At 42.0% G+C, this 24,975-nt stretch overlaps 1 protein-coding gene across 1 annotated transcript; it reads right to left on the bottom strand.

The window, feature by feature from the left end:
* Positions 1–727: 727 nt before the first annotated feature.
* On the bottom strand, positions 728–2,686 carry LOC122478319 (cationic amino acid transporter 3-like). The gene is given in 3 exon segments (XM_043571950.1): positions 728–1,213; positions 1,216–2,409; positions 2,412–2,686. Coding segments are annotated over 3 exon segments (1,770 nt in total). The 5' UTR covers positions 2,587–2,686; the 3' UTR covers positions 728–812.
* Positions 2,687–24,975: the final 22,289 nt, after the last annotated feature.

Genomic DNA, 24,975 nt, shown 5'->3' with positions numbered 1-24,975 from the left:
GAAGTTCCTCAAGAAGTTAAAAATAGAACTATCTTATGATCCAGTATTTCCACTATTGGGTATTAACAGAAAGAAACAATTTTTTTCTAGCTCCTTTTTATTTATTTATTTATTTTTTTTCATATGAAAGTTATTGCCAAATTGGTTTCCAAACAACACCCAGTGTTCATCCAAACAGGAGCCCTCCTCAATACCCATCACCCACCATCCCCTCCTTCCCACCCCCATCAACCCTCAGATTGTTTTCAGTTTTTAAGAGTCTTTTATGGTTTAGCTCCCTCCCTCTCTAACTTTTTTTTTTCCCTTCCCCTCCCCCATGGTCTTCTGTTAAGTTTCTTAGGATCCACATAAGAGTGAAAACATATGGTAACTGCTCCTTTTTAAAATGTGTTTTAGTTTTTATTTTGAGAGAGAGAGAGAGAGAGAACACAAGCAGGGGAGGGGCAGAGAGAAAGGGAGAGAAAGAGAATCCTAAGCAGACTCTGTGCTGTCAGTGCAGAACCTAACGTGGGACTTGAACCATGAGATCATGACCTGAGTTTATATCAAGAGTCAGACACTCAACTGATTGAGCAACCCAGACACCAATTTTCTAGCTCTTTTAATAAGAACTTTTTAAAATCCAGTAAGCAGCTACAGACACAATTAAAAAGTAGACAAAATTTAAAAAAGGAGAAAAAGCAAAGACAAATCCTTCACTATGTAATAAATACAAAGTCCTATTAGTGTTCCTCCACTAACATTCTGTGGGAGGCCTAGCTTTCCATGCACTCAGGAGTATGTCCGTTATTATACAGGAAGACCAGACTGCATTAGGGTGTGATGATGTCAAACCAAATATGTACTGGCAGGATCCCATAGCTGAAGTAGATAGCAAACCCAATCAGCATCCAGACACCAAGTATAGCCCAGGTGCCAGCTGTCATCTGCATCATAAGGTAAACATTCATGAAGATGCTCAGTATGGAGAGGAAAGGCAGAGCAGGGACCTTAAAGTAAAGGGGAGTTGAGCTCTGAGGCTGTCTCCAGATGACCCCGGTGAGCCCAGTGATGAGCACCAGGAGCACCACAACCACTGAAATCCACACTGGGTCTCCAGAAAGCAGAACTGGCCATTGGGCCAGCACCAGGCAAAGAAGAATGATCAGCAGAACAAGCAGTGAGGAGCAAACATAGACAACCCGGCTGGAGAGTGGAGTGGGGATGGAGCTGCCTGGAAAAATAGTCCCTGTAGAGTCAGCTTCTCTGCTACAACTTCTCTATTCCCATCCCACACCTCTGCTTCATTTCCCCCATTATGCATCTCAGGCTGATACCTGACAATGAGAACACCAAAAACCAGCAGAGAGAAAGCTAGCAGGGGCCCAACTGACATGAAGCCCAGAAGATCAGTGAGCCCAAAGAAGAATACTATGACTAGTGCAATAATGCCAAAGATCACAGTGGCCACGATGGGGATGTTAGTGCCAGTTTGGATCCTGGCAAGGACAGGGAATAGGAGGCCATCCTGTGCCATCATATGTATCACCCGTTGTATGGGGAATATAAAGTCAAAGGAGTTGATAGAAAGACAGAGGAATCCAAAAGCTACAACATAGTAGTCAGGGGTCCAGCCAATATGGAGAAATGCCTCAGTTAAGGTGCTCCCATGTTGAAGCTGGTAGTAAGGCACCATGAGTGTAAGGGCTGAAAAGACACCAAAATACACCAAAAGACAAATGAACAGTGAAATCACAATGCCCCTGGGGATGGAATGTTGGGGATTCTTGGCTTCTTCAACTCTGGTAATAATAAAAGTGAAACCCACTAATGTATAGAGACAGGTAGCTGCTCCACGGAGAATCCCCTCAAAGCAAAAAGGCATAAATCCTCCAGACCCCACGGGGCCCAAGCCAGAGGTGTCATTGAGTCCAGCCTTTATGTAGTCCTCTTCTGTGAGCTGCCAGTTGTGCAGGTCCCCCTTAATGAAGCCAGCAATGATGACAAAAATGAGAACAATAATTTTCATCAATGTGGACACTTTGGTAACCACAGGAAGCTGCCTAATCTTCCAAGTCAGAAATCCTATGAATAACAACACAAGGAACACAACAAAGAAGACTAGAACATCTGCAAAAACACGGGAAACATTTAGTGAGATGCTGTCATGCAGCATCTGAAATATCTGGTTTCCAAAAACATAGTCAAAAACTAAGATACAGGCTTGGGTCACAATGCTTACATAGACAGTATTTATGAGGAGGAGGTTCCAGCCAGTGATGAAAGCCCCGAGTTCACCTACAGTGACATAGCTGTAGAGATATGAAGAACCAGAATGCGGAACTTGGGAACTAATCTCTGCATAGGTCAGCCCAGTCAACACTGAAGTTAGGCCAGCCACCAAGAAGCAGATCACAATGGATGGTCCTGCTTATATCTAGCCACTTCGCCAGGCAGGATATACACAATTATATTCATTGTATAGTTCATACCCAGGGCCACTATATCCAGAGTGGTCAGGCTTCTGGCAGTCTCAGCCACAGGTTGTTCCAGTGTACGTCTGCGTACCAGCTTTTGACCAAATCTACAAAGTGCTTGACACAACATTCTAGCTGGAATTGGAGTAGATTCTAGGATCTGAGAGCTGTGATGAGAGCAGGGAGCCTAAGTCTCAGATCAGGTTCCGTGACACTGAGGTAAGCTGGGTTGGGTTGGGGAAGTTGCAGCTGGTTGCTCAGACTTCAGTGATGCTGCTTCATATTTCTTCTGCTATCCGTCCATAATGCCTAAGACATGGTAAACAATAAATATTTACTGAAAAATGGTGTTCAACTAACAAACCAAAGCTCAGAAGTCGCATGTCACCTGGTACAGCCTGAATATCACAGAAACTGACACAAAAGGACATCATAGAAAAATAACCCTGCTTTCCACCCAGAAAAACTGCCAAATATCTCCCAACATTCTCTTCTTTTACATAATACATGGCATAATCCCATTTTGGTTTGTCAACTTAATGTAATTTCATGTACTAATTAAGCTGTAAAACACATCAGGGCATGAATTTGTTGCACAATAATTCACATACTAGATGTTTGCGTGGTGCTTAGGCATGAGTTATGACACATTTATTCACAGAATGAAGGGTCTTATTGCAATTACAGAACCATTTTTGAAATATCATGAGTTTAAAATATAAATATTGATCCCATGGTCTTAAAACCCTTAGCCCCCAAATCAGATTCCAAGGTCACAGGTCACTTTGGCCTCCTTTATCCTCATTCTGCATTACCATTTAGCCGTATTGATGACAAAGAATGTACAGTCCAACCATTCCTTTACCCACCTAGGCCAGCAGGGTACAGTGAAAAGAGAAAAGGGAAAAAGGGGTAGAGCCTTTATAACTACGTGCAAAAAGGAGACTGGTGAGGAAACACTGGAGAAATGGGTGAAGCAGCCAACCAAGCGTCCATTACTAAGAAGGGAGAAGAAGCAGAAAGGCCATTTTGTGAATTCTGACATTCAATGAAACTCACCCAAAGCAACCAGACAAAAATTCACTACAGTTATGTTCACAGTTATGAGAGTGTGATAGGTAGAGAGCAAAAAAGTAATTCACCTAGCTCAGTAGCTCACAACCAAAACAATTCCTTCTGTCTCTTCCCTCTCGGGGTTCCAGGCGAGAAGGTGAGCTCACTTCTACAGAAAGTCTCCTCACTGACCACAGTGTGCTCTATAAACACCTTGAACCATCTGTGATGTCAGCTGCTGGCATCCTGGAGAATCTGCCCTGTTCTGTGAGCTTGTAACTCCCTATTAAGTTCCACAAGGAGTTATTTTTAACTGACTTAAAATATTATCTTAATATATCAATTATATTTTCTTAATGAACAAATCCTGCATGTGTTTCCTCCTCCTCTCCCCTAGCTGCTATTCAAATGTCCCCCTCCTCAAGGGGAACAAAGTTTTAGTTGAACAATTCAGAGGAATGTCCTAGAAATAACTAGTGGAAAACAGAGAAAACAAAGTGATGGAGCCCCACTCTCCTCCCTACTTAGGCTTTGTGTTTTCTTAATTTTATTTATTTATTTTTATTTTTAAGAGAGAGAGAGCAGGATCAGGGAAAAGGGGCAGAGAGAGAGAGAATCTTAAGCAGGTTCCATGTTCAGCCTGGTGCCCATTGCAGTCCTGGGATTATGACCTGAACTGAAATAAAGAGTTGGACGCTGAAATGACTGAGCTAGCCAGGCGCCCCTCAGGTTTTAGTTTTGAGAGAATTTTAGGAAATGTTGTCAGAGGTTTCAAAAGAGAGAAAGACCAGGTCAAACTTAAAAAGATCTCTATAGATGATCAAGAGGACCCCTTGGATTATGGGTCAGACCTTTCTACAAATCCATCTAGACTCTTTATTTGCCATTCACCAGTTCCAATGTTATGATTTACCAACAAACACCTGAGACAGATAAGGAAGGTCAATTAACTCAAGGAACTTTCTACACTATGAATGTGATTGATGTGTCCCCACTCATGTCCAAGCTTCAAACACTTCAGTGCTTCCCCACTGCCCTTCCTTCCTTCATAGTCTTTCCTTCCTACATCATCTGACCCTTACTTATTCCTCCAGCCTCTTGCCCTTCTCACTTCCTATTCCAGCTGCAAAATCCCATATTCACCCTGTTCCCTTGCCTCTAATGCCCTATTAGCACTTCACATACTAACCCCCAATTCTCTTTCAGTTCCCAGCTCAGAAGTTGCTTCCCCAGAAGTCTCCCCTGACCCTTATGCTGCCCTTCTGGTGTGCTTTCATAGCACCTGGGTTTCCCCCATATTCCATTTATCCTGATGTGTCAGAATTCCAGTTCAGCTGCCTGTCTCCTCCAATAGACTGTGAGTTAGCTCAATAAATATTTGTTGAACAAACGTATAAACTGAGAAGAGAAGCCTGAAAGAGCACATAACCCAGAATTCCTATCTACTTGAGTTTGAGATACATACTTTGTAGCCAAGCAACCTTTATGCACCTGGCTCAGGTAAAGATATAAATGGTATTACCTTCCTTGTAGAAGTCAATCAAAATGAAAAGTGTGAAGCAAAATCTACCTGTGATAAAAGCTTGATCTTCACATTGTTCACGGCAGGTATAAGCCACACATAGCTGATAAAGAATAGTTTGCCTTTGAGGACACTTGTTTAAAACTACCAGGCTGCCTTTGGTTACAGGCAACCGCCCACCCATGCCCTACTTTTTTGAAGGCATCATTCTCAGGCCCTATAATCTAGGTAGCATGTCCTTAGGCAAAGGTTCTCACTTTGGGGGACAGAGGGAGGCATAATGAAGGTACCTGGGGACATCTTCAAATTTCATATCCTGTCTCTCTGGAGATTCTTGTCCAATTAGCCCTGTACTTCCCATGACTGCTCTAAATCACCCCAAAATGAAAAGAAATTGTCCTCAATTTCAAAGGGAAGATATTCTAAAAATTTCCTTTACAGGAAGGCAGCACAGTTTGGTAGTTAGGAGTTAAGGCTCTGCAGGTAGACTGTTCAGGTTCAAGTCACAACTCCACTTATACCAGATAACTTTGGACAAAGTAGTTAACCTCCTGGGGACTTAGTTTCCACAAGAGTCAAGTAAGAATGAAAGTAAATACCTCGTAGGGTAATTGTGAGGAGTAAGTGAAATGATGCCTGCAAAGTACTTACCTCAGTGCCTAGCAAACGACATGTACTTAATATAACCTACCTAATGTTTAATATGGAAATCTGACCCAAAGTTTCCAAACTTTGAAAATCAATTAGTCTTTATAGATATATAGCCTCAAAATCACCCACTACAACTCAAGCCTGTGAGCTAGCTGTCATGAGACAATTAAAAGTTTTATTCTTTTGCAGAGCAGAAGCTTTTTATCTTGATGAGGTCCCAATAGTTCATGTTTGCTTTTAATTCCCCTGCCTTTGGAGACGTGTCGAGTAGCTGACGAATGGATAGGGAAGATGTGGTTTATATATATACAATGGAATACTACTTGGCAATGAGAAAGAATGAAATATGGCCATTTGTATTAATGTGGCTGGAACTGGATAGTATTATGCTAAGTGAAATAAGTCAGGCAGAGAAACACAGATACCACATGTTTTCACTCATATGTGGATCCTGAGAAATTTAACAGAAGATCATGGGGGATGAGAGGGGGAAAAAAAGTTACAGAGAGGGAAGGAGGCAAACCATAAGAGTCTCTTAAATACTGAGAACAAACTGAGGGTTGATGGGGGGTGGGGGAGAGGGGAAAGTGGGTGATGGGCATTAAGGAGAACATCTGTTGGGATGAGCACTGGGTGTTGTATGGAAACCAATATGATAATAAATTATATTTTAAAAAAAGAATGATTTGGAATAGAGAAACCACAAAGGAGATGTGGAAAGACTTAAGATTTAAAATTTAAACTTATATATATGAAAACAGTATAAATAAAAGGAAAAAAAAATAAATGTTTTATTCTATATATTTTGCCTTGAATCTCAAAGGACTCTAATTAGACACACTCATACATGCTGGTGCTAAACACATGGGGGATCTAGGCTTACTGAGTTATACCAGGCATCAAAAAATGAAAGAGTTGAAAATAATAATAACAATAATAATAATAATAAGAAGAAGAAGAAGAATATTATCCTTGCTTACAGATGCCGCATCTCATTTCTGGAAGAGGCAGGGCTGAGTACTATAGAGGTAAGAGCAATTAACATTATGTCAAATTTTTGGATTTGAGCCTTGTTTCTTCTGCTTGACTATATAATCTCTTCCGGTTAATCCCTCTAAACCCAGATTTCCTCATCCACAAGAAAACTTACTTCACTTCCCTTACTGGATCAAAATGAGAATTCCAGGGGCGCCTGGGTGGCGCAGTCGGTTAAGCGTCCGACTTCAGCCAGGTCACGATCTCGCGGCCCGTGAGTTCGAGCCCCGCGTCACGCTCTGGGCTGATGGCTCAGAGCCTGGAGCCTGTTTCCGATTCTGTGTCTCCCTCTCTCTCTGCCCCTCCCCCGTTCATGCTCTGTCTCTCTCTGTCCCAAAAATAAATAAACGTTGAAAAATGAGAATTCCATGAGAAGATACAAACTATCATGTACTCCTGGTGGGAGTGTAACTGGCCACCATCCTGAAGCACAATATTAGCGGAATTAAGAATGTACACCCCCCCCCCACACACACAACCCCTCTACAAGGTAACACCCAAAGGAACCTCTCTCCTGAGTCCATAAGGAAGCCAATATGAACACGTTCAATGCAGGACTGTTTGTAGTAGCAGGGAGTTGGAAGCTATGCCAGCATCTGTTACTAGAGGGATACATAAGTAAAATGTGCTGTATGTGCACAATGAAATACTACACAGCAGTCAGAAATCATACAGTAGATTTACATACAGCAACATGGGTATATCTCAAAAAGAGTGTTAGGAAGCAAAAGCAAAAGCAGAATGAAGTGTATAGCACAATATCACTTATGTAAATTTAACGAACAGCCAAAAAATGTGTATATTTGTCAAGGATACATATATATCTGTTAAAAATGTCACATTATTTCTCTGCTCAAAAGCTTTCATTGGTTTCCCTTTTTATTCAGAGTGGGAGCCAAAGTCTGAACTTACAATGGCCTACAAAGTCCTAGAGTATTTGTCACTGACCCAGCTACTTCTTAGCCTCTCTTTCTCTCTCTTCCCATTTTCCTCACGCTACTGGCCTCCTAAGAATTCTGGTTTCCTAACATACCAGGCAAGCCCTCACCTTAGGGCCTTTGCACTAGTTGTCTCCTATAACTGTACAACTTCTGGCCCAGATATCCACATGGTTGCTTCCTTAATGGCATTTCATTAAATAGCACAAAACTGTGTAGCAATGCCTTCCTCAATCACCACATAAAAAACTTCACAATGTACCTTACCCCCCCATCACTTATCCCTATTTAACATACTATAAATTTTACATATTCATTTGTTCATGATTATCTCACTGCAAAAGAATATAAGCTCCATGAAAGCAGGAATTTTTTATTATTATTTTGCTCCTGGCTGTATTCTCTGCACTTACAACTGAGCCTGACACATAATCACCACTCTGAATTCATTGCGTGGATGAATGTGTCTAAATAAATGTATAGAGCACGGATTGGAGGAGCATTCATTGAATACACTAAAGCATGTGTCTCCAGTGAAGAGAGGAAATGAGATTAGAGATCAGGATGAAAGGGGAAAATAAAATGCATTGATACAGTGCCTGACAGGGGGCGATGGTGCTAACAGTCCATGACTGAGGGAGAGGTTGACTCCACTCTGTGCACTTCAGGTTGAACAAAAGAATTGCATGAGGTGATGTTGTGAGAGGACCTGGTTCAGAGCCTGAAAATGGTGGGCACTCAATAGATTTAAAATGAAGGGCAACTGGATCCTATAATCATCAGAACATGGAGAATACAGAGAAGAAATGCCTGCTAGAAAGAGGGTGGAGAACAAAGGGTATCCGGCACCCCTCCTACCAATTCTCTCCAAACACTTTTCCCTTTTCCTGATTCCTCTTTCTCCTTCAGCTCCTTCAATTGTCTCTGGAGGCTCCTTATTGGTCACTAAGGATGCTTGTACCACGTTTCTCTCTCTGGAGACCTGTCTCCAGCCACCAACCTCCCAACAAAGACACAACAGTAGTTATTGACATTTATTGAATCACAGGCCCCTCTAAGGTTGGTCACCTCAAAAAAATGTCCTACACTCTTCTGAAGTCCATCCATGGATCATGAGTAGGAATCCCAGAGGAGGACCATCTGCATGGCAGGGGTGTAGATGGGTAATGCTTTTGATAATTTTTTTTTCCCTTCAAATGTGTTGTTCAGAGTGGTCCTTGTGCTTTTTCCATATTTACTAAAGACGAGGGACAGGGGTCTACAGATCAAGTATGAAGATACTAGAGAAGCAACCCAGAGAACAAAATATCTGGGAGTAGATAATCATGTTTTATGACTCCAATAAAAACAGACAGAACAAACAAATGAACAAGCAAACTTATAGAAGAGAAAGCACACCTATGATTGGGAACCATGAGAAAGACGACCACAAATACAGCTTATAATAACACAGAGAAACATCGTCTTCAAACACCATGTTCAGAAAGTGCCCTCTCTCCGTGCAATAATCTATGATTATTTCAATAGTTTATATTCAGTTCAGACTCTCTGACTAAGCTGTCAGAGACCGCCCCCTAATTCTCCCCCTACCCTCAGGACTATCACCTCTTTCCTAACTCAGCTTCTTACATCCTGACTTACCCTTCCTGAGATGAGCCCCTCACCTGAGTAAGTACCCTCCCTGCCAGGGATGTCTTCCTCACTCCTTTCTGTGCAGTCTTGATGCTCTAGCTCTTTTCAACACTAATCTACAATTTTATCCCTTGTGTCTAGGAAGCCTTTCTTAAGCCATCCTGACTGATACCCGTCTCCAACCTTCTGCCCCTCCCATCAGCACTTACAGCCAATCATGATGCTCAGTTAAAACTAATTTTCCATTTCTACCTGCTGGTGTCCTGAGTGTGACACTTAAATTTCTTTATAGTCTAAAAACTGCCAGAGGGCAGCAACAGGATCCACCTTCAACTCTCACTACCCAGGACAAGGATCTACTCATAATTGTACCAAGCAACTAAAAGAGGAATTTGACAGATAAAATGAATTGATTGATTGATTGATTGATTGACTACTATATCTTGAGATTCCTAGAAGTAGGATTTTATTTTCCATTGGAAAGAGAGAAAGAGCCAGTCCCAGGTAGAAACAGGAGACCAGATCATGCATCATCTATTCCAACAGTGTTTCCTTCGGATATTTCCTAATGAGGGTCTTGGGTCTGTGAATGTCGATTTCACTAGGAAACAGTCTCTCCCAAAGGAGGTGTTATCTCAGGAAAGATTCTTAGAGAAATGCAGAGAGAGGCCAGAAAAAATAAAGCCAGCTTCTTTGAATTCCATAATGCCCCTAGCTCCCCATTTACTCAGTCCTCCCTGTCTTTCTTGGTCTCTGAACTCCTTCCAAATTCCAAAACAAAGTTCCATCCCAGAAAAACTCCCGTCAAATCCAATATTCACCCACTAAATTAAGGCCCTCTTGCTTTTCCAGCCAGCTCCACCCACTTTCCTTTGTCCTGGAGGGTCACTGTGCTTATTCCTCTGTCTCTAGAAGGGTACTGCCCTCACTCTGTACCTTTCCTTTTCAAAACATTTTTCCAATGCAGTAAGTTCCACTGGTTCTTTCCCATGATTGGGTGTTAACACTCCTGCCAATCAGGAAGTTGGCCTTGTGGCTTCTCCCAAATACATACAAAGATAGTTTGGATACCAGCTATTTTGCTACAAGTTTGATGAAGACCTGTGAGGAAGGCTACTGAGACTGTTAAATAATTATTTTCAAGTTCTCAAAGTTTCAGAGAAGTGGACTTTAAATTCAACATCTCCAGAGATTATATCAATCCCTCTGTATCTAAGCGCAGCTTCTTTCTGATCCCAAAGTATATACATTCTCTCATCCTCCTTAAAACACAAACATCCTTCACCTCAAGTTGCTTACATTCCTACAGTAGGAAGCAAACAATAAATAGATAAGTAATATGAATATATATTGTGTTAGATTTGCAATCAGTGTTGCAGAGAAAAGGGAAACAAGAAAAGGTTATGATGTGCTCAGAGTGGGTGTTGTGATTATAAAATGGGGATCTAAGAGAGCCTCACCTTCACACTGTTGTGCAACCGTCACCACCATCCATCTCCAGAACTTGTTCATCTTCCTTAGCTGAAACTCCGTACCCATTAAACTCCCCATTCTTCCCTCCCCACAGCCCCTGGCAACCAATATTCTACTTTCTGTCTCTATTAATTCGACTACTACAGGTGCCTCCTATGAGTAGAATCATATAATATTGCTCTTTTGTGACCGGGTTATTTCATTTAGCACAATATCTTTATGTTGTAGCTCATGTCAGAATGTCCTTCTTCTTCAGGCTGAATAAGATTCCATTGTGTGTATATCCTACATCTTGTTTATCTATCCATCCACTGGTGGGCATGTGATTTGTGTCACCTCTAACTGTTGAGACTAAGGATGTTATGAATACGGGTGTACAATTATCTTTTTGGGTCCCTGCTTTCAATTCCTTGGGATATATACCCAGAAGTGGGGAATGCTGGATCATATGGTAATTGTATAGGTAATTTTTTGAGAAATCACAGTACTGTTTTCCACAGCAACTGCTCTATTTTACATTCTCACCAGTAATGCACAAGTGTCCCAATTTTTCCACATCTTCCCCAGCACTCGTTATCCTTTGGGCTAGTAGCCACCTAATAAGGTGGTACTAAGTGGCTATTTTTGAGAAATAACAAGGAGGCCTGTGGGGCCAGGACAGAGTTAAGTGAGGGGGAAGCAGTAGGGCATGAGGTCAGAGAGAGAGCAGGAAGTCAGATCCTTCATATAGGGTCTGAGAGTCACTGTGAGGACTTTGGCTGTTACTCTGGGTGTGATGAGAACTGATAGTTTCACATGCTGCCTACTGATTTTCATGTTCTGTGAGCTAAGTACTGGGTTTTAAAACCAAGGGAAAACCTCCTCCAGAGTTTGAAGACAAGACATGGAGGGAAGTTTTGTGGAGTTCTCAACAGATCCTTGTTGTTTCTGGTAACACATTGAGGGCTGAACAAGATGTGTTCTTGCCTCTGCTTCCCTCTTAGACACCAAAGCAGACATGCCATATGGCCACCCATGGGGCAGTAACATGATGGATTGCTTTCACTGAAGCTGTTCACTTCCTGGATTGTCTCTAGGCAGGACCCCATCACTTAAAAATCAAACAAAATTTATGTTAGTATCATTCACTATTTCAGGTTATTCCCACCATTATTGTGGATCTGGAATCTGTTGAAATTAGGACTTCAAAGACAGGGGTAGCGAGACTCTCAGAAAGGGGAGCAGGAACCATATGCATCAGATACTCACAAGCCTTGCAAAATTAAATAGATGGATCCAGTCCAAAGCCCCAGATGCCTCAGGAAGGACTGTCAAAAACGTCTGAGATGCATTTGTAGAGAGAGAGAAGGCCCCAAAGAGAAACCTGAAACCACATTTCAGAGAAGCAAAGAGTACCTCCCATGACCTCACTAGCTCTGGGCCACAAGGATGAAAGCTTCTATATCCCAATGAGAAGTCCAAATAGGTATACAGCTTCTCAACAACAAATAATCTGGAGAAAGTGGCTGCCAAAGCACCATTTATAAATGTTAGAAAATATAAACTTGTGTGTTGGTAGTGGGGAGATAGATGGTAGAAAAGGAGAGAATCATGTGATTGTCCATGCTGGGAAAGGAGGAGGACTGGAATCAATTTTCACTATGACATTCTTATGATTCAAATGGGGGCAGGGGAAGTAAATAAGTATAGTATAGAGGGAAGTATATTATGGAAATGTAATAACTAATTTCTCTCATCAAGGAAACAGGCTATGTACTCCTAGGTCCTGTGTGCTATGTTTCTTTTCAGCTGACAACCACCTTATTCATCATCCACTCTCAACTCATTATGATCACTACCCACCCCCAGGGTAAAGAGACTCCACAGTTTGCCTATGCCACAGTCCCAATCTCATTTCCCTTATCTGTTGGATCATTACAGATGTACTGGGTTACCTTTAAGCCTTCAAATATGTATAATAAAAATGGGACTCAGATATAGGAGAAGGCTGCTCTTCCTCCTCTCCTCAAGTATAAAAATAATAGATCTAAGTGACAGTGAAAATTTTAGGTCATTCATTTATTTGATCATTCAAAAATAGTTAAACACCCTTTAAATACCTGTCCTACTGTTTGATGGTACCAACACAATATGGAGGAAAAAGGCATTTCCCTGCCTACATGGCACAGTTATTAACAATGTTCTTATATAATATTCCTGCTGAATATCAAAATTGTCCATGTCAGGAATGACAATATGAGGAACTGTTGCATTTTAAAGGAGAATAAAGAGGCATGACAATGAAATGCAATGCAGAACCTGGGACTGCAGCTGGATTAGGGAAAAACATTTTACTATAAAAAAATTGGACAAGTTGTAAACTTTGAATATGGATCATATATCGTATATACATGCACATGTGCACACATACAAACATTGGAGAAAATAAGCAAATGTGGCAAAATATTAACAACTGGTCAATCTTGGTGAAAGATAATGGGTGTTAATTATATTATTCTTACAACTTTCTGTAGGGTTGAAAATTGTCAAACAAAAATGGGAGGAGAAAAATAAGAATATCACAATAGTAAAGGTTATGGACTCTCTTACCCTAAATGCCCTTTATAAACAAGCTTGCCATCACTTGGTTGGAACAAAACCCCATCCAGAATGATCTAGCCCCCAAACAGGAACTTTAGATCAGAGGATTGGAAGACAGGATTCCCTTGTCTTTGATTTACAGTCAAAATTGTCACCAAGCAAAAATTCTTGGAAAGAAGCCACAACCTTGGCTCATGTTAGCACAGTTATGAACCCTAGAGGTTCTGGGAAACATCTGCAGAGGCTGGAGGCAGAGAACAATGGTATCTGGTAAATAGGGGTACCAGGTAAATGTGTAAGACTTAGGGATACATGGAGAGAGTGGTGAAAGTAAGCCAGAAGTTGTTGAGCTGCAAGTGATGCATAGATGTTATTTCATTTAACCTCCATAACAACCCAATGAAATAAGTATTATTATTCCACTTTACAGACTGAGTGGCTAGACAATTGTCCCAAGCTCATATAACCAGTCCAAAATTTGAACTTGGTTCTTTGTTACTTCAAAGACCTTGTTTCTCTACTGCAGCACCCTATCTCCACAGAGTCAAGACTCTAGGGTGTGGCTATTTAAGGAATATTTGAGCTAGTTCTTATCTTTGTGCCTAGGAAACCTGCTGATATTTTCCCTTTCCTCCCAAATACATACTGATGGGCCAGAGCTAGAAGTACTGGGGTCATTAAACCTCAAAGCTCTATCTAAACAATGTCATGCTAAACTCCAAACCTAATCTAGGGCCAAAGTGTCTCCACACTATCCTTTTAGATGCCAAGAAAGATTCCAAAGCATCCCCGTAGCCATTCCAATAGTTCCCAGATATGATTTTACAGCTAAGTGTAATTCCTGCCCAGAGCTTTAGCTCATCCCCTTTGCTTGGCTTCTAGTAAAATATAGTATAGTAGACCCCTAGATGCCAAATATAAGACACCTTCCTGGGCATTAGTGTTCCCCATTGTGACCCATGTCTGTGATCAGCCCTGAGCTCACAGCATCTATAGCATTGTTAATATTTATTAATCATCCAGGCGCCTATGTGGCTCAGTTGGTTAAGCATCCGATTCTGGCTCAGGTCTTGATCTCAAGGTTAGTGGGTTCAAGCCCTGCGTTGGGATCTGTGCTGATAGCTCAGAGTCTGGAGTCTGCTTTGGATTCTGTGTCCCCCCACCCCTGTCTCTCTGTCCCTCCACCGCTCATTCTCTATCTCTCTCTCCCTCTCAAAAATAAGTAAAAAACATTAAAAAACTGAAAACAAAAATTTATTAATCACCCATGGAAATAAGCACAAAACCAGTGGAAATCAGGTGTCATTACAGACTTCTTTATCCATTTTTGGCCCTCATCATTATTTTTAAAACTTATTAAGAAATATGTACTTGGCAAAAGAATATGGGTATTATAAACATACTATTAGTATAGGATGATCAACAGAGAAGATAGAGGATTGTCTTTCTGTTGTAGTTTCTAAGGAAGCAAACCCCAAATGTGTGCGAAGAAGAGGATTGACAGAGCAGCCTTTAAGGAGCCTGACTTTATTCAGGGAAATTACATACAAATTTGGAACAAGTCTAAGAAATTGCAACTGAATCATTGGTTACTGATATTTTGGGATCACCAAACTAGCCTTCTGTTCAATTGAGGTGACATGAAATCACTTAGACATTTTGCACCTTGTCCATTCTAGACTTCTATTTAGCGTGTTTCTATGCATTGCAAATATAGCATATCAAGGGCCAACCTCCTGCCATACTCCCTGGTCCACCATCCTGGTCCATAAAATGGGTAACTCTAAACAATGAGATCCTCTCATCTCTCACTCAGATTCACTCAGTAGACATTCAAGCTGCCTTGAAGCAGGATAAAGCCTAAATCACATTCTTCACAACCACTACACTGTACCAGATAACTGATGTGTGAGTACTCTCTACCCTCCTTCTGGAAATGACACTTTTTGTCAACTCTTAAAAAGACACCCCCACCCACTCACAGCCAGACCTGTTGTTTCCTGCCCTCTATTAAATATAAACTTCTAATATTATATTTCCAAGGCTTTCTTTTCACTGTTCTTCTACCACTTAGTCTTACTATTAACTTTTCTGTGGCTCCTGCATGAATAAGACAAGTCTTTCCATACACAGGACATTAACATCAGTCCTCACACAGATTGCCCTTTCTTGAATAGAACTTGCTCTATCCCAACTCTGTCCAACATGACCCTCCTTCTGCTAATTTGTCTGGTCACATCTGCAGATACATAACTGATATTTCCAGTATGCTTTCCTTGTCTCCTGCTCTCCCCTCATTAATATCCAGTGGAATAACTCGCCGACCTAGAATTTTGCCTTGGTGGACACCCAGTTAGGGGAGATGGCAGGAGTAGTATGTTATGAGGTGGAGCTGAGGAGAAGAGCTTCTGCCTGATGATACTCTCAGCTTGTCTTTCCTTCCCCACCTGAAGCCTGAGGTATAAAGAGGTAAGTCATCACAACCAAGGAAGTACCCCACCATTTACAGCCCAGTTTGGAGATCTCTATCACAACAAGAAAGTGAAAGTACAAAGTAAGTAACCTGAGTTTACTGAGATAAAGTGACATTTATGATTTGCTCCAGTGTTATCCTCTTGATATGTGACAACTGAACGGTGGACAATGAGGTGTGTTGTTACTTACATGCTTTATTTGGAAAATAAGTCACTTAATGCTTTAGCAGTAAGGAACATGACAGAATACTCAAAATCCAATAACTACATTTAAGGCTAGCTTGCAGAAAGGATGAATGGTCAATTGACTGAATGAAGATAGACTAGTATTTCACTTGGTTTAGGAGGATAGGACCATGAAATGATCTTATATCTTAAGCTCCCAGAGAAAAGAACTTTCTGTATTTGCTACCATTTTCCTGTGCTGTCTATAAATAACTAGACAGATGGGTTTGGTGTACTTTGGGTTGGGTAAAAAACGAGAAATTGGATGGTCCCTCAAGTAGAAACAAAAACAAAATATTTCTAATTAAGAAAGACTGGGTTCAATCTATTAAAGATCAGATTTCAACTAAGTATAAATGAATACAAAGGCAAATTCCAAATTACAAAACTCACGCTCCACACTGATTCTTTGTGCAAAAGAACTCAAGCAAAAGCAACATTTTTCTTCCCCCTAAATTATCAACACCACCACCATTACCCCCAAATCATCATACACTCAGTTATACACAGTGCAAGACAATGATGATAAATAGATAATTCATCTCTGGGAATTTAACATTTAGGGTATTTCATGAATACATCCCCATCAGCCAATAAAATAAAGATACATAAACTATGAAACAAGAAGGATATTTCTAAATTAGAAGTCAATAGTCAAGGCAAGGACATGTCAAGATCTCAGATGAACTCATAATTGATGGAAGGTAAGAGTAGTAAAGACATCATTTTCCAGTGTGGTGAGAATAAGGATTATCTTCTGTGCAGCGTGGGTCAGCTTGATAATGCCACATGCAAGAGTGGGGAATTAGCCCATCTTGGCATTGTGGATAACTGTTTGACAAGAAAACATCAGTTCAAGCTACATCTTCAGCTTGGGGTATGATCCAATAAATAGAGTCTCTTTTAGACAGTCCTTTCATGCCCCCACCAAAAACACAAAATAAACTCTACCACACCTTAAACCAGTAAATCCAGTTTTCCCAACTAGACAGATCCAGTACAATATTTGCTACAGATAATTAGTACTGATCTAGATACTAAAGTATAATAATAATAATTATTATTATTAGTTCTCAGTCTTGGTCTGTGGGGAAAAGGAAAGAAGAGAAAAACCCTTGCAGTAGTAATAAATGTGTAACTTCTTCCCTAGGGAAAGAAAAGTAAAGGTCAGATAGCTTCCTGGAAACATTGGAAACAAAGCTGAAGTAACCTAATTCAGCTCATACTAAAGAAAATAAATATCCAAACTTACTTCCCAGGTGTCTTCCGAGAACAACCTCACCAAATGGATCATTTAACAGTCATCCTCCCATATATGGTCTTACATTGTACTGTATTCTGCTTGCATATTACCGGGAAGAAGCCTTTGTTTCCCTTTCTAAAATAAAAACTCCTTAGGTTATCATGTGCTTTCTCAATGAGTCTAGAAACCCTATTCTGCAAGTGAATATTTCTAGGTTCAAAGAAAACTTGAACTTGAAGGAATGGCTGTCCCGAAACTGTCTGCTCATTGGACCAAGAGGAAACAACCACCTCCTTCAACTCACTTACCTATCCTACCACCCCCAGCCCTACACCTCTCAACTCCCATCCCAGTCTGGCAGAGGCTGAATTCCAAGTCAGTGAAATGCATCCTGATGCAGACAAACACGCACAAACATGCAGACCAACTGTATGTAAACCAAATCCATCCATACAAATTTAGCCCAAAATCGATATACATGTAGACCAAAACATTTTTGCTTCCTCCCATAATACCTATGGAGTCCCTGCTACATACAAACACCACACTAGTATCATTGGATCACTATTTGGGTAAACAGTCAGATAGCCAGGGTTTCTTTGGACGCTGTGTAGACTCCATATTTTTCAGTATCATTCTGGGATGGTTATGAACAAGGAATTTTTTCTTAGTCCCTCTGGGAAAACTACAGAGAAGACAAAGTTAACTGCAATGTCTCTCATTCAAGATTTGACACATTTACAGGTGACACATTGATGTCAGCAGTGAAAATCAATTTCTTCTCTACTTCCCCCTATGATTATCTACACACTTTTCTCAATCCCAAATTCTGTCAGAACACCTAATAAAAGTCCTCAGGAGAAATCAGTAGAAGGATATCTATGTGCCTGTCCACCTTATTTTCCAGTCCACAACTGTAATGTACGATGGCCTTTGTCTATAATGATCACTGATCCACATTCTTGTTTTCCAAGTCTTGCTAAACAGCTTTTCTTTCCCTGCCAAATTCTTTGTTTCTTTTAAGCTAAGAATCTAGCAATACATCCAGTGTCCCATCCATCAGTATACTCTCTCTCCACATTTACTAGCATTTGTGAGCGGTCAGAACCCATGGCTCCTTCTTCCATGTACTTCCTCCCAATATACACCTTCAGTAATACACTGCACACAAAGTGGCTTAAGAAAGGCCAACTATCTCTCTGGTTATCTTCCCTTCAAACCTTTAAGTGTGTCCTTCTGTCCTCCTGTGTACGGACTCAGCTGTCTCTTTCTCTCTGTTCTCTCTCAGCAGACTGTGCTCGGTTCCTCTCACAGCCCTAGGTAGCTGCTCCACACCGCCACCATCTCCCTGGAAAGCTAACTGTTGTTGTTGCTGTTGTTGTTGTTGTTGTTGTTGTTTTGTAGGAAAGACATCAGATCCTCTGAGTCAAATGAAAATTTTATCATGCCTCAAAGTCCTGAGTTTTTATCAAAATACTGATCAATATGACTACTCCACCAAGATCTGTCTGCCTCACCTAAGCTCAGGCAGTAGAATCTAAAACAACCAGCTTCTGCTACCAGTTTTTAAGGGATACTCTTTATCCCTCTTCCCTAATTGTTTCTAATCTCCAGTCTGCTTTGGGATTTATGTAATAATAAAAGAGAAAAGAGATGTGGATAAACCAAAATAATGTCTTGTAAAAATAATTTTTTATCAATTTGGAATATACTTGATGAAGGAAATTGGACCTTCCACATGATTTTGCTTAAACTAAGGTTAAAATGAATGTGCCCTCTTGAAGCACATAACATGTATCAACTTACAATGAAGAGAAGTTGAGAAACAGTGGCTAAAGGGCAAGAGGAAGACAACCTAGAAATAAACATTTGACATATATAATCAACGAAACATGTGTTGCACATGGATAAATGTTGTCTGGGCTTTTGGTGTTGGGGTACAGCCCACAGTGTACTTGGTGGTGGGGAGGTGTGGGGTTGGAGAACAGTTGAAGACTCCAAAGCCTTCGAATTAAAGAGTTGCAAATATGTTTTGTGATAACAGCAAACTGCCTCTTAGAGACCCAGTGTTTTAAAGACCACTAGGCAGCCACACCCTAGGGGAACTTGGTAATCTTGCCTCCTATAGCCTGACGTGGCCTATAATCAATCCCCACCATAACTTTTTAAAATTAGATACAAGAGACAGGGAGTTACCTTTGCATCTGTAAAAATAGATATCTAGCTCCTTCAGCAGGGAGGAGGAAGACCTTCAAATCCTTTCTGGTGATGGTGGACCACCTTATCAAACTGGACCTGCTATTCTGCAGAGTCCACATCAATGTCCTCCCTAAGAAGATATGATATCGAGACTTTCAGAATTTCCATGAGAAAGTGAGGCAGCAGAGCCAGGTGGAAGAATCTTCATTCATTCAAAGAACATGTCTAAGCATACTATGTGCTGGGCCCTATGGGAAAGACAAAGCTGAATAGAGCAAGCTCTGCTACAGGTCAGAAAGGAAAGGCCAGGAAGGAGGGAAGGGCAAAGAGGTGAGAAGGACTCTGGAGAGAAAATGCCAAAGAATAACCTCCCCTGAGGAATATTTTCCTCAGCAGACCTGAGAATATTTCTGGTCTGGAGGAGAACAGAGTGTAGGCCTCCAAATCACTCTGACCCCAGAAAACCTACCTGCCTTTCCCAAACTCCCAAGGCCTCTGGTCTGCAACTTCCAATCCAAAGTCTAGTTCTTGTGTCATGAAAGACACTCTGATCAAACCCCACAGGGCTAAACAGCCAACCACACCCCGAGTTCAGCCTTCTTCCTCTCTTGTTCTTAGTTTTCTTGCCAACTGTATAAACATGAGAAATCACTTACCTATTGGCTGCTTCTGCCTCAGAGGAGAGAGACCTGAGAAGAAAGTGCAATCCAAACCCAAGGAGAGGTAAGAGCTTGGCCATTAGAGTCAGGACTTGGAGTGAAGCTTAGCTGGGCTCTCAAGGAGTTGGGGTGAACAGGAGGTGGAGTCACTGAGGAGGTGGGGCCCCCAGGAGGCAAGGGCAAGGGCATAGTAGGAAAGGCTGAAGAAGGTGGACTGAGGGATTAAATGGGATTTTGTTGGAGACTTTTTAGCAGCAAGATGTGAATTTAGAAGTAAACAGGATTTCCTGGGTCCTGGGAATGCAGGAGGTCCTGGTTGTCTGGAAGAAGGTGTGGGCAACTGTGTGGAGCCTAGGCTGTGGTGATTTGGTGGCCAGTTGCAGATCCAGCTAAAGATCCTACTCAGCAGTTCTTTAAACAAGGATAGAAGCACCCACCAGGAGCCTCTTCCAGAAACTCCTACCAGTCTTCTCTACCAGCACCATCCATCCCTACCCCTCACCCATATTTCCCATCATTCCAGAAATAAGACTAAAAGGGAACTGGCTTAAGCTTTACCAGGAGGGATTTCCTGAGATAGTCACTTAGCGTTCATAGCATATTCTAACCACATATGTGTTGAGCAATGTGCTAGAAGAAGTAAAGAAAAAGATATAATCCCTGCCCAGAGAGCTTTCTGCTCTAGACAATCAAAACACAGACCTTTCAAGACCCTGAAACAGTTACAAAAGGAAAGTGCCACCCCATTCCCAGAATGTTAATCCTCAAAAAGAAGCAACACTTCTCAATGATGGAGAAGGAGGGGACTACTTAAAGACTGAGGGCTGAATGCACAAGTGATGGACCCAACAAGACTTCAGACAAAGAAAAAGGGGCACCACTGACTCTACTTAATAGTGCTGAGATTCCATTAAAGCCTAAATTAGGTTCCTTAAAGATTGGGATGGAGGTGGAGGGAGGGGAGAGAAGTGTTGCAGCAGGTTCCTAAAGGGACAGAGTCTATACTAACTAAACTAAGACAGAGCACTAAAATAGGAGCAGAAAGAATCGCTCCAGATGTAAGGAAGCACCTCCAAGGAAAATATAAAAATCACATTGACCCTGCCCTAACTCGTCTTCAGTAGACATGGAACAAAGGCACTAATTGACTACCTCACTTATTCCAGGTGATATGCTTGGTAGTAGATGAGAGGCCCAGCCAGGACTACAGAGCCAAATTTTCTAGAGGCAAAGGAAACATGCAGGAATTGGAAGGATGGCTGTCATGACAGATCCGAAGGGGGGGGGGCACCTGGGGATTTCATTTGTGTCTGTTCCAAAAATCCTAGGCTGTCTTCCCCTGCTACAAGCTGGGATTTTACCAGATGCGCATCTGCTTGAGGGAAAGAAGAACAGATACAAAGGGAGAGTCTGTTTATCCTTGTATTTGGTCCCAAGATCAATCCCTTCCCCTTTTTCCTGGTGCTATTCACTGCCTGCTTGGTAGAGGTCTCCATTCTCTGCCTCAGTCTCTCTTTTTATAGGTTTAATATGTATATGTATGTGGGGGCCCTTTAGTGGAGGGCTGCTTGAAGGCATTGATTGTGACTGCTCAATTGTTTCTACATTGTTGACCCCACATTAATGGACAGTCATTAGTAAATTATTTTGTTATACTTTACATGGCGCTTATTTTGCTCTCAATGCAGACATTGTCCCAGTCCTTACCCTCTCCTCACTCTTCTCCATGTGATCTCTAAGCAGTCTGTTTCCAGCACTTTCTCTAGAGCTTGTCAGCCTGACTTCCTGTCTGCCTCTGTTTCTCTCTCTCCTCGGCCCCCACTAACTACACTTGCATTGGTTGTGCCAGGCTTCATTGACTCTCAGAAATTTCAGCTGTGCTTCAGGTCTGTTTTGACTACAGCATTTTGGGGGAAAGGGTAAGGGAGGAAGTTTTCATATCCATGTAGGGGCCTTTGGGATCCCCAGGTTGGTACTTGATCCCTAGGTTGTTGCTGTAGCAGCAACTTCACCCTGTCAGCTTCCTGGGCACACCCACCACCCAGCAGCACCTGAGAGGGGACCAGGCTCAGCAGGGACCAGGTGAGATGGAAGAGGGTCATAAAGCAAATATATGTCCCCCTCCCTAGCCTGGCTCCCTTCTGCTCCACACCTGCCTCCTTCTCTCTTTGTCTTCCACCCTCTCACCTCCTCCTTGTAGCCCTGTCTTCTTCCTTCCTACTTTGCCTCCTTTACCTTTATCTCTGTCAGGAAGATATGTCTGTTTGTGGGCCTATCATCTGTCTATCTGACCTATTAGACCACATGTTTTGTGGTCTGAGATTCTCCAGGACAGTGTCTGCCATCAGCTCTTCCTTCTATCCATCTCCCTCCTGGTTTCCCTCCCTCAGTCTCTGAGGGTCTCTCTTCCCATAACATCTTTATGGGTTTCACCCAGTATGCCTTTTAGTTTCTCCACTCACATCTCCTCCTGTGTCTGCACTGACAGCTAAATACACACCATGCACAGTATAAGGAAAATAACTTACTAGTGACTCTCCATTAATTTGGGTTCAACATTGTAGACACTTTCTGAGCAGTCATGATCAATACCTTCAAGTAGCTCCTCACTAAAGGGCTCCCACAAATATATATATGCAACCCACAAAAGAAGAAACTGAGGCAGAGATTAAAGACCTTGGAGCCAGTGTACATGCTTGAATCTAGGTTTCAAGGGAACAGTGATAAAGCAACCAGCCTAATGTGTGAATACCTAAGACTTAGCATAGCAAGTTGGACCCTACCTTTTCACCCCAGGCTTTCCTGGGGCTCTGCAAAGACTAGCTCCTCCAGCTCCTCTCAGGGCCAGTGGAGAACCTAAGAACATTAACTTAAACAATCTAAAGGGAAATTGTTCTCCCACTCCAGTCCCTGCCAGCCACATTTGAAGGTCCCAGAGGCCAGAAATCTGACCAGAACCCAAGGAGTCTCTAGAAGCAGGGGGAGTGAGGGTAGAGAGGGAACCTTCTAGAAAAGTCCTCAGAAAAGACATGGAAGAAAAACCCACCAGGTCCATCCCATCCCCCATGGACTCCTAGAAGTTTAGTAAAGTCCAGAATGTCCAGGGCTTCCATGAAATTAAATCCAGGAGCTGAGTAATTACATTTCTTCTCTAAGTTCCACGCTTTACCCTCCCCCACCTCCATGGACACACATCATTTATGAAACACACTGAACCAGATCCTGGACTTTGGAAACTTCCTCTACTAGAGAAATGGGCTTAATTTTAGGAAAAGAAATTAAGAATACACTTTTGAAAGAATTCCCTTAGAGTTAGGATTGGTAAATGGTAGAATGGGAGAAACACCCACACATATACACATCTACACACACAACCCAAACAGGAAAAAGAAAGCCATCTCTTGACAGCTTCTTTCCTTGTGTAATGGACCTCCAGATGATGTGTCCCAATCAGGGAACAAAATGTGGTTTCTTTCCAAATAGTAGGAAACTAATTCCCCTCTAAGCCTAGCTCCAGGAGGGAGATGATTGTTTCCCTCCCCAGTCATTATGGGGGCCAACATTATGAAGAAGGATTACACAACTTGTAGGTAAGAGCCCACATGCAGATGCCTAGTTTGTTGTCTGATCCCCCAAAGGCCTCGCTCTCCTGTTTAATCTCAACCTTCCAGCACCTCTCAGTGTTCATTCTTTGGACTTACCTGTCAACCCACCCAGGGAGAAGGAAAGCATCCCAAGGGAGGAGAGAAGACAGGGCCCTGTTCTCTGGGAACAGAGACACACAAGACACGAAACCCTGGGGGGAAATACCATATAAGTTAATAGAGTGTAGCGAGATCCTTTTAGTACTCAGGGACCTATGGAAAGGAGGATGGAAATAGAGACTGAGACTACAAAGCAAGATCAAAGTGAAAGAAATGTCAGATTTAGAGGCAGAGGGATATAAAAGGCTTGGTAGGCGAGAGGCTGATATACTCAGCAGGCTTGAAGAGAGTAAGCTGAGAAGATATCAAAGATGAGAATGAGGATGGTTTTAAAATGGCCAGTACATTTAGATTCATAAATAAATATTTACAACTATACACAGATCTTTTGCATAAATCTCATGCTATCCTCAATAATAGGCTACAGAAACGGTATTAGTGCTGCTATTTTACAGATAATGAAACTAAGGCACGGAGAGGTTAAGTAACTTGCCTCAAGTCACAGAGCTGTTAAGGGCAGAGCAAAGAATCAAATGACTGCACTGTGGTGACCCCTCCTGGAGGTTCTTCCCTGGGAAGCAGTCAAACTTAGGGCTTGGTGTGCGAGGGAGAAGTGACCCCCAGTGGGCAAAAGACCTGCCTCCTGGGGTTCTTCTCAAGCATGTTCTGCCCAGGAGAGCTTGGCCAAATTTAGGACTCATCTGGGAAGTGGGGAAATCATACCTTACCCTTGCAGATTAAAGGCTAAACCAGATTATTGATTGAAGATCTCTAAGCTTTAAAACATAATTCAATCCATGGAGGGTGTGGGTAAAGGGGATAGCCAGGATAAAGTTCTCAAAGCCTCCAGTCTTCCCATTACTCCTACCTAACCCCATCCCTGTATTCCTCTCCCTCTTTCTGTCTCTTAACCTCTGGGGGTCTCTTCCCCACCTGTCTAGGCCTTGGCCACTGTTTCCCCCCAGCCATGGCTCACTAGCCTATGCAGTCCAGGCTCAGTCATCCTCACAGCATGTGAGGACACATCACAGCCAGAGATGTTAGCCTAGCTTCCCAGCATCTTGTCTACCCACCCCAGGGTCACCATGAAGCTACAACAATGGCATATTTTTACATTGCTGCCCCACATCC

This window comes from Prionailurus bengalensis, unplaced genomic scaffold (genome assembly GCF_016509475.1).
Source record: "Prionailurus bengalensis isolate Pbe53 unplaced genomic scaffold, Fcat_Pben_1.1_paternal_pri Un_scaffold_49, whole genome shotgun sequence".
NCBI lineage: Eukaryota > Metazoa > Chordata > Mammalia > Carnivora > Felidae > Prionailurus > Prionailurus bengalensis.
Note: the sequence above shows the minus strand (reverse complement) of the source record. Positions and strands in the feature narration are given on the sequence as shown.